Source organism: Mesoplodon bidens (assembly GCF_964165515.1).
Source record: "Mesoplodon bidens genome assembly, chromosome: 2".
NCBI lineage: Eukaryota > Metazoa > Chordata > Mammalia > Artiodactyla > Ziphiidae > Mesoplodon > Mesoplodon bidens.
Genome location: NC_138177.1, coordinates 103,596,980 through 103,611,928, shown reverse-complemented (window position 1 = coordinate 103,611,928; position 14,949 = coordinate 103,596,980). Strand labels below are relative to the sequence as shown.

General features: G+C 39.5%; 2 protein-coding genes across 9 annotated transcripts in view; one reads left to right on the top strand and one right to left on the bottom strand.

The window, feature by feature from the left end:
* Positions 1-7,242, top strand: part of FNBP1L (formin binding protein 1 like) — a 127,435-nt gene extending 120,193 nt beyond the window's left edge. Inside the window, exon 15 of the mRNA XM_081226580.1 lies at positions 6,291-7,242. Coding sequence (XP_081082706.1) covers positions 6,291-6,457 — 167 coding nt within the window. The 3' untranslated portion in view covers positions 6,458-7,242. The remainder of the gene's footprint in view (positions 1-6,290) is intronic.
* The window catches only part of BCAR3 (BCAR3 adaptor protein, NSP family member), a 254,471-nt gene continuing 243,105 nt past the window's right edge, over positions 3,584-14,949 (bottom strand). For all 8 annotated transcript variants that reach the window (XM_081226557.1, XM_081226558.1, XM_081226560.1 and 5 more), the window contains 3 exons: positions 13,316-13,427; positions 7,548-7,760; positions 3,584-4,185 (listed from right to left, as the gene is read on the bottom strand). In XM_081226557.1, the coding sequence (XP_081082683.1) occupies positions 4,007-4,185; positions 7,548-7,760; positions 13,316-13,427 (504 nt within the window). In that variant the 3' untranslated portion in view covers positions 3,584-4,006. The remainder of the gene's footprint in view (positions 4,186-7,547; positions 7,761-13,315; positions 13,428-14,949) is intronic.

Sequence of the window (14,949 nt, the reverse complement as noted above, 5' to 3'; positions counted from 1 at the left end):
ATTGCATTGAGCACTCAAATGCATTGAGTGCACTGAGCTTATAGATCGTTTTAAGAACTAATATCTCTTAATACTGAATATTCTAGTTTATGAGCATGGTTCCTTCGTTTACTACTTTTCAGTGGTTTTCAGATATTTTAGAATAAAGTTAAAAAATTTTTTCACCAAGTTCGTATTTTGTTACAAATATGCCTAGGTATCACATATTTTTAAAAATGTTTTAACATGTTATTATAAAATATTCAGAAAATGTATAAAACATAAATGTATAGCTTAAGTTATTAGAAGGTCAATAACTTTTGAATCAGGCAATAAAGCATTACCAGCACCTCAGAAACCCACCACATCCCTCTCACAAATTACACCCTTTCCCTCTCTCATAATTATCCTGACCTTTTAAAAAGGATTTTCAATTTCTATGTATTTTTATGCTTTATATCTCTTGTAAATAGTATAGGATTTTTTTTTAAATTATTTTATTTTTGGCTGTGTTGGGTCGTCGTTGCTGCACGGGGGCTTTCTCTAGTTGCGGCGAGCGGGGGCTACTCTTCGTTGTGGTGCGCGTGCTTCTCATTGCAGTGGCTTCTCTTTGTTGCAGAGCGCAGGCTCTAGGCACACGGGCTTCAGTAGTTGTGGCTTGTGGGCTCTGGAGCGCAGGCTCAGTAGTTGTGGCATACAGGCTGAACTGCTCCGTGGCATGTGGGATCTTCCCCGACCAGGCCTCGAACCCATGTCCCCTGCATTGGCAGGTGGATTCTTAACCACTGCACCACCAGGGAAGTCCAGGCGGTTTTGTTTTAAATTTAGTTGGTCATCTCTGACTTTTAACTGGAGGGTTCAGTCTGTTTACATTTATAATGACTGTGGATAAGTTCGGACTTATTTCTGCCATCTTTGTACCTGCTATTCATTTCACTTTTCGATGTCTCTTATATTTTTTGTTTGTATTCTCCATTTTTTTCCTCTACTAATTTGAAACTTTGTAATTTCTGTTCTTGTAGTATTTAACCTTGATATTTTGCATACTTATTTAAAACTTAAAGCTAATCAGTATCTGAATCTTTCTACTGACTAAAAGAGTAACACTTTATCAGAACTCTAGTAACTGATCACCCCACTCCTGGTTTGTGCTACTGTTTTAATTGACTTTTTAACCTCACATAGTAGATACTATTTTTAGTGTTTGTCTGGATACACCTCTAAGTTTAGCAGTTTCTCTGCTCACCAATCCTTCTTAAATCTCAGACCTGTCTTCTGGATGAATTCCTTCCTCCCCACCTCCCTTTACTTCTCAAGCTCTGCTGAGATGCATTGGGTCATTCTATTTCAAATCATTTAACTCTTTTAATCTTTCTCTTCTGTTTTTCCTGTTATCTCTGCTGTATTCTGGGCATGATCTTCAGATATGTCTTTGTGTTCATTTAAAGCTTCAGTTGGATCTAATCTTCTGTTTATTTTTAGCATCCACTGGGTTTTTTATTTCATTATTATACACTTTTAAAGGGTATATTTAGTTTCTCTTAAACTCTGATCATTTTTATTACTCATTTCCTGTTTGAGTTCATGTTTTCTTTATACACATCCATATATGAGTGCTTTGTATTCAAAATATGGTAATTCCAGCATCTGAAGGTGTTGGGGTTCTAAATCTTTTTTTTCCCAGCATTTTATTTTTCATGGCACTGCTTCTGCTTGTGTGTTTTTTTTAATTTTTGCTTTAAAAAAAATAAATTTATTTTTGGCTCTGTTGGGTCTTTGTTGCTGTGCGCGGGTTTTCTCTACTTGTGGCGAGTGGGGGGCTCCTCTCCGTTGCCGTGCGTGGGCTTCTCACTGCGGTGGCTTCGTTGCAGAGCATGGGCTCTAGGCGCACAGACTTCAGTAGTTGTGGCTCATGGGCTCTAGAGCTCAGGCTCAGTAGTTGTGGCGCACGGGCTTAGTTGCTCCGAGGCATGTGGGATCTTCCCGGACCAGGGCTCAAACCCGTGTCCCCTGCATTGGCAGGCGGATTCTTAACCACTGAGCACCAGGAAAGCCCTGCTTATGTGTCTTATACATATATGTATATACACATGTGTGTGTATATATATATATATATATATATATGTATATATGTGTGTATGTGTATGTGTATATGTTACCACTGTAAATCAATTTCTTGTTTTTGAGTTTTGTAAATTTTGTGAATTTTACTCCAGACCTATTTGAGAACAGGCTTGTAGTTCCAAATCCTCACCAAAGACCATTATCATTATTTTTCTTCTTGTAGCTGTTCCCTGGGTAGCCTCTCTTTGCAGGCAGATGGATTTCTTTTCCAGCCTATTAACAGGGACCCTTTAAGGATCCCTACTTAATGGAGGCATTTCATGTGCAGCTCCGCTAAGACACTGTCTACCGATCGCTGAGTTGATGTCAGTATTTGCCTCTAGGGCCACCCAGGTTTTTAAGTCCCTCTTACAGAGTTGATTTAAATTTGCTGTTCCTTTTGATGGGTGAGGTGGGGAGGAGAGGATTGTTCCTTGGGGATTTCCCGTTCATTCTATCAAGCTTAATAGTGCATTAAAAGGTATGTTTTTGAAAATTTAGTTATAGTGAGAGGGTTTTCTAAGAGCATCTGAACCACCATATTGCCAGAAGTAGAAGTGTGCTTTGGATTTTTCAGGAAATAAAAAATGATGGCTTTTAAAAACTGGGAGAAGGGCTTCATGATTCTAGGCCCCATTAATGGAAATAGAGAGTCCAGGATTTGAAACTAATATTTCCATTTTATTAAATAGACCACAATGAGAGGCTTGTACTTAGTTCTGGCAGGCATATTCAAGATGACCAATAATAGGGTGATGGTTAAATTATAGTGTAACCTCTGGAACCAGTCATATTTTTTCAAAGGCTGTCAGTCATGGTGAAATTTTGGCAACTTATTTGAGAAAAGTGGGATATAATACTATTCTCTATGGTCCCCAAATTATTTAGAAGAGAAAAAGCAAATTGGTAAGTGAGAGGTGGTGGCAGAGTGATTGATAGAAGTTTAATATTTTATATTTTAAAGTCCTGTATTCCAAATTTTCTACAATAGAAAAAAATTGGGGTGGATACTGATAAACTAGAAAGTATCCCCTTTGGGAAGTCAAAAACCTAGAAAACAAATCTGGAAAACTCATACTTATCAGCTAGAGGAAAAGGTAATTATTTTGAAATATGTGAAATAATGTCATGAAATATACTAACATCTGGTGCTCACTTTGTATCAGGTGCTGTGCTGCACACGGGACTTGACTTGAGGAGGTTAACTTGACCAAAGTCCAACTGCTAGCAAGCACCACAGCTGTTGTTGGAACCTAGGTCTTCTGGCGCCAGCTCTACCTTGTATCACTATTAACCTCTGTCCCCTAAGCCAGAAACCTTAAAATTTCCATACCACTCTCATTGATTTTGGTTTACTATCATCAATCAGGATGTAGTGGCACAGGAAGAGGGTGCCCCAGGAAGGTAGGAGGTAGAATTATTGTACTACAATGAATTGTTTAATATTAAAGAGACTGGATACAGTTGTTTCACAAAAAGATATATTTTCATATGACTATTTACATTTTTCATATTTAGTTAAAGAATATCATACAACTGATACCTTCTGAAATGTTTCATGCTTTTAAACTCTTCTATTTACACTTATCTGACATGGAATTATTAAAACTAAAATGGTCAAATACCTTGGTAATAGAAAGCAACCAGCCAGTGTAGCTGGGTCTTCACTTAAATTTGTTGATCAGCATTAGCAATAGTTACCTTAATAAATTATCATTCATTTTAAAATCAGTAGTAATTTTAAACAATTCATAAATAAGTGTGCTCTGTGCAATTTACATGTTTAATATCCTGTGGATACTAAAAGCTTGTATATTGTCAGATTTGCACATTATTACTTTACTTTATCAAATGATAAGCTTTCTCAAAGAAGAAACTGGATAAGCTTGAAATTATATCCTAAGGTTCTCTGGAGAGTTAGTTATCAAAGCTCTGCCTGCTTTATAGGAGGAGGTTCCAATTTACGTGAGAGGGCAGTTAAAATCTGGCTGAATTTCTCATATCTCTCTGTCTGATTGACTTGTGCACCTTTGCTGCCCCATAGCAATCTCATTTGGAATTCAGTCTTGAAGATTTCACTCATTTCTTCATCTGGTTGAAAACCTAATAAAAACAAAACCAAAAAAACTTACTTCAGTTCTGCTTGAACAGTGTTGAAAATAGACTGAAAACTTGCTTGTTTAAAGTAGGATCAAAATGAACATCTCTCAGAACTTTCAAAAAAATGCCCCCAAGGAAAAAATATATAGGATCTACTCTATATAAAGGAGGGCACAGCCCCCCCACCCCAAGGATCTGAGCACCTTCAGAGAAAGAATAACAAGTAAACTCAGTAAGATGTGATGATAGAATAAAGTTCATGTGCACAAGCCACCATGGGCCGTAGTGCTGTGAGAAGGAGTGTTCAAAGTACCTTTTTTTTAACAGCTTTATTGTTGTATAATTTATTTGTCATGATTCACCCATTTTAGCTGCAGTTTATACAGTTGCACAACCATCACCACCACTTTAGAACAATTCCATCAATCACCCTAGAAAATGCCCTAGTACCTCTTTTCAGTCAATCCCTGTACCTACCCCACACCACAGCCAACCACTAATCTGCTTTCCATCACTATTGCTTTGCCTTTTGTAGAAATTTGATATAAATGGGATTATAAAACATGGACTTTTTTTATGTCAAGCTTCTTTCACTTTGGCTTCTTTCACTCAGCATGATGTTTTTGAGATTATTCCATATTGTTGTATGTTATCAATAATTCATTCCTTTTTATTGCTGAGTAGTATTCAGTTACGTGGACATACATACCACATTTTGTCTATTTACCAACTGATAAGACATTTGGATTGTTTCCAGTTTCTGGCTATTAAGAATAATGTGAACATTTGTGATTAAGTCTTTGAGTGGACATTTGTTTTCATTTCTCTGGAAGTGGAATTACTGGGTCACGTGGTAAATACATGTCTACTTTTAAAGAAACCATCAAATTCTTTTCCAAAATGACTTTACCATTTTATATTCTCATCAGTAACATATGAAGAGTCCAGCTATCAACTCTTAGTATTGTCATTCTAGATAGCGTGTGGTGGTATCTCACTGTGGTTTACATTTACATTTCCATAATAACTAATGCTTTGAACATTTTTCCATGTAGCTTATTGTCATTGTATATCCACTCTGGTGTAGTGTCTATTCAAATCTTTTGTTGATTCAAATCTTGTTTCTCTTCTCCCTGAGTTGTAAGATTTCTTTAAATTCTAGATATAAGCCCTTTAGCTGATGTATGTTTGCCAAATATTTTCTTCTAGTCTGTGGTGTGCCTTTTCACTTCCTTAATGGTGACTTTTAAAGAGCAAAATGTAAAATTTTGATTTATCCGTTTTCTTTTATGGTTCATGCTTTTTGTATCTTAAGAAAATTTGCCTAACCCAAGGACACAGGAATTTCTCCTATGTTTTCTTATAGAAGCTTTACACTTTAGCTGTTACATTTTGAGTGTATGCTGTGACGTAAAGATTGAGATTCTTTTTTTTGTATATGATAATCAGTAGTTCCAGAACCATTTGTTGAAAGATTACTTTATGCAGTGAATTACCTTGACACTGTTGTCAGAAAACAATCGACAGTCATATGTGTGGGCCTGTTTCTCAACTCTCTTTTCTGTAAGAGAAGATCTGCTCTACTTACGGCCAAGGATGCTCAGTCAACTCTATTAGAGCAGGGGAAACCTCTAGCCAAAGCGTCATGCAGGCATATGTTTCTCATCCTTGATTACTGCTGGTGTAGTTGGCTCCGTCATTAAATATATTCTCACCATCTAGATCATAGTATCTTGGTGGCGGAGAGGATTATAGAAGGCTTCTATTCCATTCATCCATGTGATGCCAAAATATCTTTGGCAGATAACCAGCCAGAGGCCAGATGACAACTTCCACTCATTCAGTTAATATGCTTTGAGCCCCTACCCTGGGCTGAGTGCTGGGATACGTTGGTGAGCAAATCTCTGCCCTTACTGGGCTCACAGTCACTTCTAGCAATGAGAACTTGCTATGAAAACCTGTAGCAGGATCAACTGAGAAATACCATCAGATGCCTTTAAGGTGATTTGCTGTAGAACAGCTTAGAGCATACTTTTCTCCAAATCCACCCTAATATATTGGCTTAGGCAACATCTAATGTAATATACTTATTGGTTTTGTATAAGCAGGCATTCCAGTATCTGGTGAGTTGAATTACGGGCTCTTATGGTTTGAATCCTACACTGCCAACCCTGGAGAACTTTCTGAGGAAAAGAAAAGAAACAGGTATGTAGTGCTTATACCTACAGCAGACACAGTGCAAATTGTTCAGTCCCAAATTCTGTTTCTGAATTAACAACTTTGTTTCAGGTTGAAATAATAGGCCTCTTCTGCCCCATATAGTTCTTAACCTTGTGGATCAAACTGTGGGCCCTTGAAGAGTGTTAAAAATTATACAGTGAGGGGTTTCCCTGGTGGCACAGTGGTTGAGAGTCTGCCTGCTGATGCAGGGGACGCAGGTTCGTGCCCCGGTCCGGGAAGATCCCACGTGCCACAGAGCGGCTAGGCCCGTGAGCCATGGCCGCTGAGCCTGCGCGTCCGGAGCCTGTGCTCCGCAACGGGAGAGGCCACAACAGTGAGAGGCCCGCGTACCGCAAAAAAAAAAAAAAAAAAAAAAAAAATTAAACAGTGAGGAATAGAAAATAGTCACCCCTGATAACTGTGTTGGTAAAGCCCTTATTCTTGTACTTGCTTCCTAAATGGTCTTTCTGCCTGCAAGCTTCAGTCTTCCTGCCTTCTTCCACAAAGATGGCAGACTGAAAACAAATCTGACCATGTGATAACATCCTCCCATGTTTAAAACCCTTCACTGGCTCTTCCTCAGCCACAGTCCTACATGGAAGGTCTTCCCACCTGTATCTACCTCCTTCTTTAACCTAGCTGGCCACTCCTTAAGACACACTTTACACTAATACAAAGCCAAGTACTTGTGGTTCGTACTTTTCTCCAAGCTCGCTCAGTGCCTTTGCTTATGTTGGACCCTCTGATGCCAAGAGCAGGGGAGCTCACTTGCCAGTGTGTCTGGGAAGAAATAGGAATACAGATAAGTCAAATAGAACTCCCAACTCCTCATGTTGGCCCATCACCTTTTCTAATAGTGATTATCAGAGGTACTAACGGTAAACAAGCTGACAAATTCTTTCTTGATCCTTTCTCTCTGTTCATACCACTGGCACAAGAGAATACATAAAAGGAAGGGAGAAGCAGGATCCCTAAGACAGGTGGGAACTAAGAGTAAGTAGTGATCAACCATACAGGAAATGGAATTCCCATGCCTTAATCTTTCCTACTTGGTCTCTTTCTTATTGAGAGCACCCATGCTCTTTCATTCCTTCATTCCAATTACTGTACAGAGTAGACAGCAGCTTACCAAAACCAGCTCTTACCTGCCAGGATCCTCTCAGCATTCATCCGGTAGCTGTCTGCAGCTTCTGCCATGAGTCGGGCTGTTGCCAAATGGTTCAGCATAATCTCACAGCTTTCGTCGTTTTTTTCCCACATGTCAGTTCCTTCAAAAGTGACAGCCTCACGCTCCATTAAGGTCACAAGAGGCATCAGCAGTGGGACTGATATATTGTTTGGGGGAACACACGTAGACTCTGAAAAACAAGGGGTAAAGTTTTCCACGTCATACTTTCTTTCCAAGTTAAGCGCAGAGAGTTCCAGTTGAAGATGGCAACGTAGGAGTGTCCTGGGCTCACCTCCTTCTGTGGACACACTGAATCTGTAGCTAAATATGGAACAACTTCCTCTGGAAAATAACTAAAAACTGTCTGAATAACTGTCTGAATGCATTGCATAAATGAGAGAAGGTCCACATCAAAGCAGGTAAGAGAGGCTGGGAGACTATCTCTCTATAAACCCCACCCCTGTCACAGTGACCCACAATTGGGAGGGAACTCAAAACCTGGAGCTTCTCCCTGAGGAGCAAAGGGCTTGAACCCCACATGGGGTACCCCAGCTTTTAAGACCAGCACCTGAAAGACAAGCCCCCAAAACATCTAACTTTGAAAACCAACAGTACTCATGTCTGCAAGACCCACAAGGCTATAATCATCTGAGAAACAGGTCTTAAAGGGCTTGCAAGCTTGGACTCACCTGCCCCAGGGCTCAGTGCAGAGGCAGCCAATTGAGAGGTGCCTGGACATTATGCAAATGAGGCTCATTTGCTAATCTTAAAGCTTTAGCCCGAGAGGCAGGCTTCTGGTTTGGCAAACAACTGGGACCTATGAGGCCCTCTCAGCAATGGAGGCTAATGGATGACACAATCTTTGTGCTCTCCCTCTGCCTTGCTCCACCTCACTGATATATCCCAGAAAGTAACTCATACCCTTGTCCGGCATTCCGATCTCTCCAGCTGCCTCCAGAGGACACCTCTAAACTGCCTAGCTCTGATGGCCAATGGGGCTTATTATGCCCATGGGTCCTACTGGACTCTAACCTTTGTAATGCCATAACATAAGAAAATTACAGGCCTATATCTGTGACGAACACAGATCTACAAATCCTGAACAAAATATTTGCAAACTGAATTCAGTACATTGAAAGGATCATATACATTGATCAAGTGGGATTTATTCCAGGGATGCAAGCATGGCTCAACATTCACAAATCATTATGATATACCACATTAATAAAAGAAAGATAAATGATATTTCTGCATCTATTAAGATGATCAAATTATTTTTAACAAAATTCAACATCCATTTATGATAAAAACTCAACAAAGTGGGAATAAAGGGAATGTACAACAACATAATAAAGGCCATATATAACAAGCCCACAGCTAACATACTCAATGATGAAGAGCTAAAAACTTTACCTCTAAGATCAGGAATAAAAGGATGACTATTCACCACTTCTATTCAACATAGTATTGGAAGTCCTAGCCAGAGCAACTAGGCAAGAAAATGAAATAAAACCATCCAAACGGGAAAGGAAGATGTAAAACTATTACTATTTGCAGATTACCTATTATATATAGAAAACCCTAAAACTCCACCAAAAAACTGTTAGAACTAATAAACAAATTCAGTAAAGTTGCAGGATACAAAATATACAAAAACCTGTTGCATTTCCATATGCTAATAACAAACTATCAGAAAGATATTAAGAAAATAATTCCATTTACAATTACATCAAAAAGATCAAAATACCTAGGAATAAATTTAACCAAAGAGATGAAAGACCTGTACACTGAAAACTGTAAGACACTGATGAAAGAAATTGAAGAAGACACAAATAAATGGAAAGATACTGTGCTCCCGGAATGGAAGAATTCATATTGTTAAAATGTCCATACTACCCAAAGCAATCTATAGATTCAGTGCAATCCTTATAAAATTCCAATGGCATTTTTCACAGAAATAGAACAAACACAATCCTAAAATTTATGTGGAACCACAAAAGATGCCAAGTAGCCAAAACAATCTTGAGAAAGAACAAAGCTAGAAGCATGACATTCCCTGATTTCACACTACATTATAAAGCTATAGTAAAACAGCATGGTATTGGCATAAAAATGGACATATGTATCAGTGGAACAGAATAGGGAGCCCTGAAAAAGAACCACACACATATGGTCAGTCAGTCAACTTGCGACAAAGTAGCCAAGAATATACACTGAGGAAAGGACAGTCTCTCCAATAAGTGGTGCTGGGAATACTGGACAGCTACATCATGGAAGTGCAAATCAAAATCACAGAGATATCATCTCACATCTGTTAGGATGGCTGTTATCAAAAAGACAAGAAATAAGTTTTAGCAAGGATGCAGAGAAAAGGGAACCCTTGGGCACTGTTGGTGGGGATGTAAATTGGTGCAGCCACTATGGAAAATGGAGGTTCCTCAAAAAGTTAAAAATAGAGCCGTCATTTGATTCAGCAATTTCACCTCTGGGTATTTACCTGAATAAAACAAAAACACTAATTTGAAAAGATACATGCACCACCCCCCTGCCCCATTCACTGAAGCATTATTTGTAAAAGCCAAGACATGGAACCAACCTAAACGTCCATCAATGGATGAATGGATAAAGAAGATGTGGACTCATGCTCTTGGACTGGAAGAATTAATATTGTTAAAATGGCCATACTACCCAAAGCAATCTACAGATCTAATGTGATCCCTATCAAATTACCCATGACATTTTTCACAGAAGTAGAATAAATAATCGTAAAATTTATATGGAGTCACAAAAGACCCAGAATTGCCACAGCAATCCTGAAGAAAAAGAACAAAGCTGGGCTTCCCTGGTGGCGCAGTGGTTGAGAGTCCGCCTGCCGATGCAGGGGACACGGGTTCGTGCCCCGGTCTGGGAAGATCCCACATGCCACGGAGCGGCTGGGCCCGTGAGCCACGGCTGCTGAGCCTGTGCTCCACAACAGGAGAGGCCACAACAGTGAGAGGCCCGTGTACCGAAAAAAAAAGAAAGAAATAAAAAAGAACAAAGCTGGAGGTGTAATCCTCCCAGACTTCAGACAATACTACAAAGCTATAGTAATCAAAACAGCATGGTATTGGTATGAAAACAGACATATGGATCAATGGAACAGAATACAGAGCCCAGAAATAAACCCACACACCTATGGTCAATTAATCTTTGACAATGGAGGCAAGAATATACAATGGAGATAAGAGAGTCTCTTCAGCAAGTGGTGGGAAAGCTGGACAGCTACATGCAAATCAATGAAGTTAGAACACTCCCTCACAGCATACACAAAAATAAACTCAAAATGACTTAAAGACCTAAATATAAGACATGACACCATAAAACTCTGAGAAGAGAAAATAGGCAAAACATTCTCTGGTATAAATCATAGCAATGTTTTCTTAGTCTCCCAAGGCAATAGAAATAAAAGAAAAAATAAACAAATGGGACCTAATCAAACTTATAAACCTTTGCACAGCAAAGGAATCCATAAACAAAATGAAAAGGCAACCAACAGACTGCGAGAAAATATTTGCAAACAATGCAACCAACAAGGGCTTAATTTCTAAAATATACAAACAGCTCATACAACTCAATAACAAAAAAACAAACAACCCAATCAAAAAATGGGCAGAAGACCTAAATAGACATTTCTCTAAAGAAGACATACAGATGGCCAATAGGCACATGAAAAGATGCTCAACATTGCTAATTATCAGAGAAATGTAAATCAAAACTACAATGAGGTATCACCTCACACTGGTCAGAATGGCCATCGTCAAAAAGTCACAAACAATAAGTGCGGGAGAGGGTGTTGAGAAAAGGGAACCCTTCTACACAGTTGGAGGGAATGAAAATTAGTGCAACTGCTATGGAGAACAGTATGGAGGTTCCTTAAAAAACTAAAAATAGAGTTGCCATATGATCCAGCAATCCCATTCCTGGGCATAAATCCAGAGAAAACTAATTCGAAAAGATACATGTACCCCAATGGTCACAGCAGCACTATTTACAACAGCCAAGATATGGAAGTGACCTAAATGTCCATTGACAGATGAGTAGATAAAGAAGATATGGTATACACACACACACACACACACACACACACACACACAAAATGGAATATTCCTCAGCCATAAAAACGAATGAAATAATGCCATCTGCAGCAATATGGATGGACATAGAGATTACCATAGTTCATAAGTGAAGTGTGTCAGACAGACAAATATATGATATTACTTATGTGTGGAATCTAAAAAAAATGATACAAATGAACTTATTTACAGAATGGAACCAGAGACTCACAGTAATAGAAAACAAATCTATGTTTACCAAAGGGGAAAGAAGGGGAGGGATAAATGAGGAGTTTGGAATCAGCAGATACGAAGTACTATATATAGGGACTTCCCTGGTGGTGCAGTCGTTAAGAATTCGCCTTCCAATGCAGGGGACACAGGTTTGAGCCTTGGTCCGGGAAGATCCTACATGCCACGGAGCAACTAAGCCCGTGCGCAACTACTGAGCCAGCGCTCTAGAGCCCATGAGCCACAACTACTGAGCCCACATGCCACAACTACTGAAGCCTGTGCTCCACAACAAGAGAGGCCACCGCAATGAGAAGCCCATGCACCGCAACCAAGAGTAGCCCTGCTCGCCACAACTAGAGAAAGCCTGAGAGCAACAATGAAGACCCAACACAGCCAAAAAATAAATAAATTTATAAAAAAAATACTATATATAGAATAGATAAATAACAAGGTCCTATTTTATAGCATAGGGAACTACATTCAATATCTTGTAATAACCTATAATGAAAAAGAATATGAAAAATGATACATATGTATAACTGAATTATTTTGCTGTACATCAGAATCTAACAAAACATTGTAAATCAATTATAACTTCAGTAAAAAAAGAAGATGCATGTGTGTATACACACACACACACACACACACACATATATACACAATGGAATATTATTCAGCCATTAAAAAATAATGAATCCTGCCATTTGTAACAACACGAATGCAACTTGAGGGCATTATGCTAAGTGAAATAAGTCAGACAGAAAAAGATAAATACCATATGAACTCACTTACATGTGATACCTAAAAAAAACAAAAACAAAAACACCCTTTGAGCTCATGGATATAGAGAACAGATTGGTGGTTGCCTGAGTGGTTGGGGTAGGGGGAGAAGTGAAATGGGTGAGGGGGATCAAAAGGTACAAATTTCCAGTTATAAAGTGAATAAGTCCTGAGGGATGTAATGTACAGCATGGTGACTGTAGTTAATAATACTGTATTGCATATTTGAAAGTAGCTAGCAGAGTGGATCTTGAAAGTTCTCATCAGAAGAAAAAAAACGTTTTGTAACCATGTATGGTAACAGATGTTAACTGGTCTTATTGTGATCATTTTGCAACATATACAAATATGAAATCATTACATTGTACACCTGAAGCTAATATAATGTTATGTAAATTACACCTCAATTTATAAAGTTAAGCACAAAATAAGGTAACTAGTAGCCTATGTCTTGTTTTAGCAATCGCAGACCTACAAGCGATGCTGTCATCTGATAAAAGCCTTGGTGACCCATCAACAGTCCTGCAGATAACTCAGAGCCTCATAATATGCCCTGCTAAATGCTTCAATCAAACCAGAACAGATATGACACTGCCAGGGCTGCCACCAGACCCCCTTGTCCTGATCCTGTGCTCACCTCTGCCTTCGTGCAGGATTTTGCTAAAAGGCTTCAGCTGTTTCTCATAGAGGATGGCGGTTTGTGTGTACTGGTGCCGCAGGGCAGTCCACGTTTTTTCTAACCTTGTGATCTGGAAGAAAGAAAGGTGTTATCGTTTTGGAAAAGGCTCTTTTTAAAACTACCTTTTTGCTTAAGTTTTGGAATGGATGATAGAGGTACATGGTAAAAACTCAAAGCAGTTGAAAGGAGTGTACAGAGCAAAGCTAATCCCCACCCCGACCCTGCTCCACATTGCTCTAATGACCCGTGAGACACACACACCTTTTAGAATAAATGTGTATCATACTACACATATTTTCCTGTTCATTGTCTGGAAATTATTCCGTGTAAGTACATATAAAACAGCATAGAACGGTCTTGTTTTGTTAAACTTTTGCCTAGTGTTCCATTTATGCATAACATAGTTTAACTAGTTTCCTGTAGATAAGCGCTTTAAACATATTTTTCTATTACCAAATATCTGGAGGATAAATTTCCAGAAGTGGAACTACTGGGTCAAAAAATACATGTATTTTAAATTTTGATAGGATTTGCCAACTGTCCTCCACAGAGGTTATACTGATGTAAGGATGTAGAATGTGACATACAGCATTTTAATGTTACTTGTAAGTAATAAAGCCTGAGATGTGGAAAATTGCCTAGACCATACGATGCCACTACTCATTCCTTTTCATTTCTTTGGGAACAATTTAGTCAAAACCAACATATGCCGCTGACTCTGACTGCCCTAGATAAATGGTCCCCCACTCACACCTTAAAACCAGCAAGCCCGTGTCTGACCTTTTCTACATGAAACAAGGAAGGAGGGAAGGGAACTAATATTTATGGAATGAGAGCCAACTCTGTCAGGTATTTGAGGAATTTCATTTAATCCTCACCATGCCCTATGAGGCAGGTATTTTGGCTTCATTTTCCAGGTCAGAAAACAGAAGAGATTAGGTAACTTGCTCAAGGTTTCATAGCTGCTAAATGGCAGAGCTGAAATTCATTTCCTTGGGCTCTAAGAGCTCCCTGTGTATTCCAAGAGGAAGGTGAGAAAGGATTACCATCAGCAGATTTGTTGGGAAGGAAAGGATGTGGCTGTTTTTCCTCCAGCCTCCTACCACCCCGCCCGCTCTTCTCTTCCCCCTCCCTGAAGCGTCCGCCTTTCTGAAAGGAGCCCTTGTCTCTGGGCTAGGCCCATCTCCTGGATGCTCTCTCTTGATACCAGAAGCTGAGAAGAGAAGGAGCAGGTTTAGATGATGACATACAGAAATGACGTGACTCTCCTCTCGGGTTTTTCCTGGGCCTGCCACTCCCCTCCCCAAGCAGGGCCCTGAACACCCTAGAGGACGCTGCCCCCTCGTTGCTGAAGTACTCCAGAAGGGAGGAGTCTGATGCTGCTGTGTGGGGGGAGGCAGCCATCTATAAAGGCATGTTTAGGTGCTTTGGGGTAAGTCCCTAATTGCTGAGTTTGATGTCATGGACAGCAACCATGTTAATGCCAAAAAACACCCCCTTCACTACTCTCGGAGAAGGCTCTGGGCTGGGGGGCCTAAGCATACAGCTAGCCTGTTAGCCCTCAAAATTATAGGCAGTTTTGGATAAGAGGA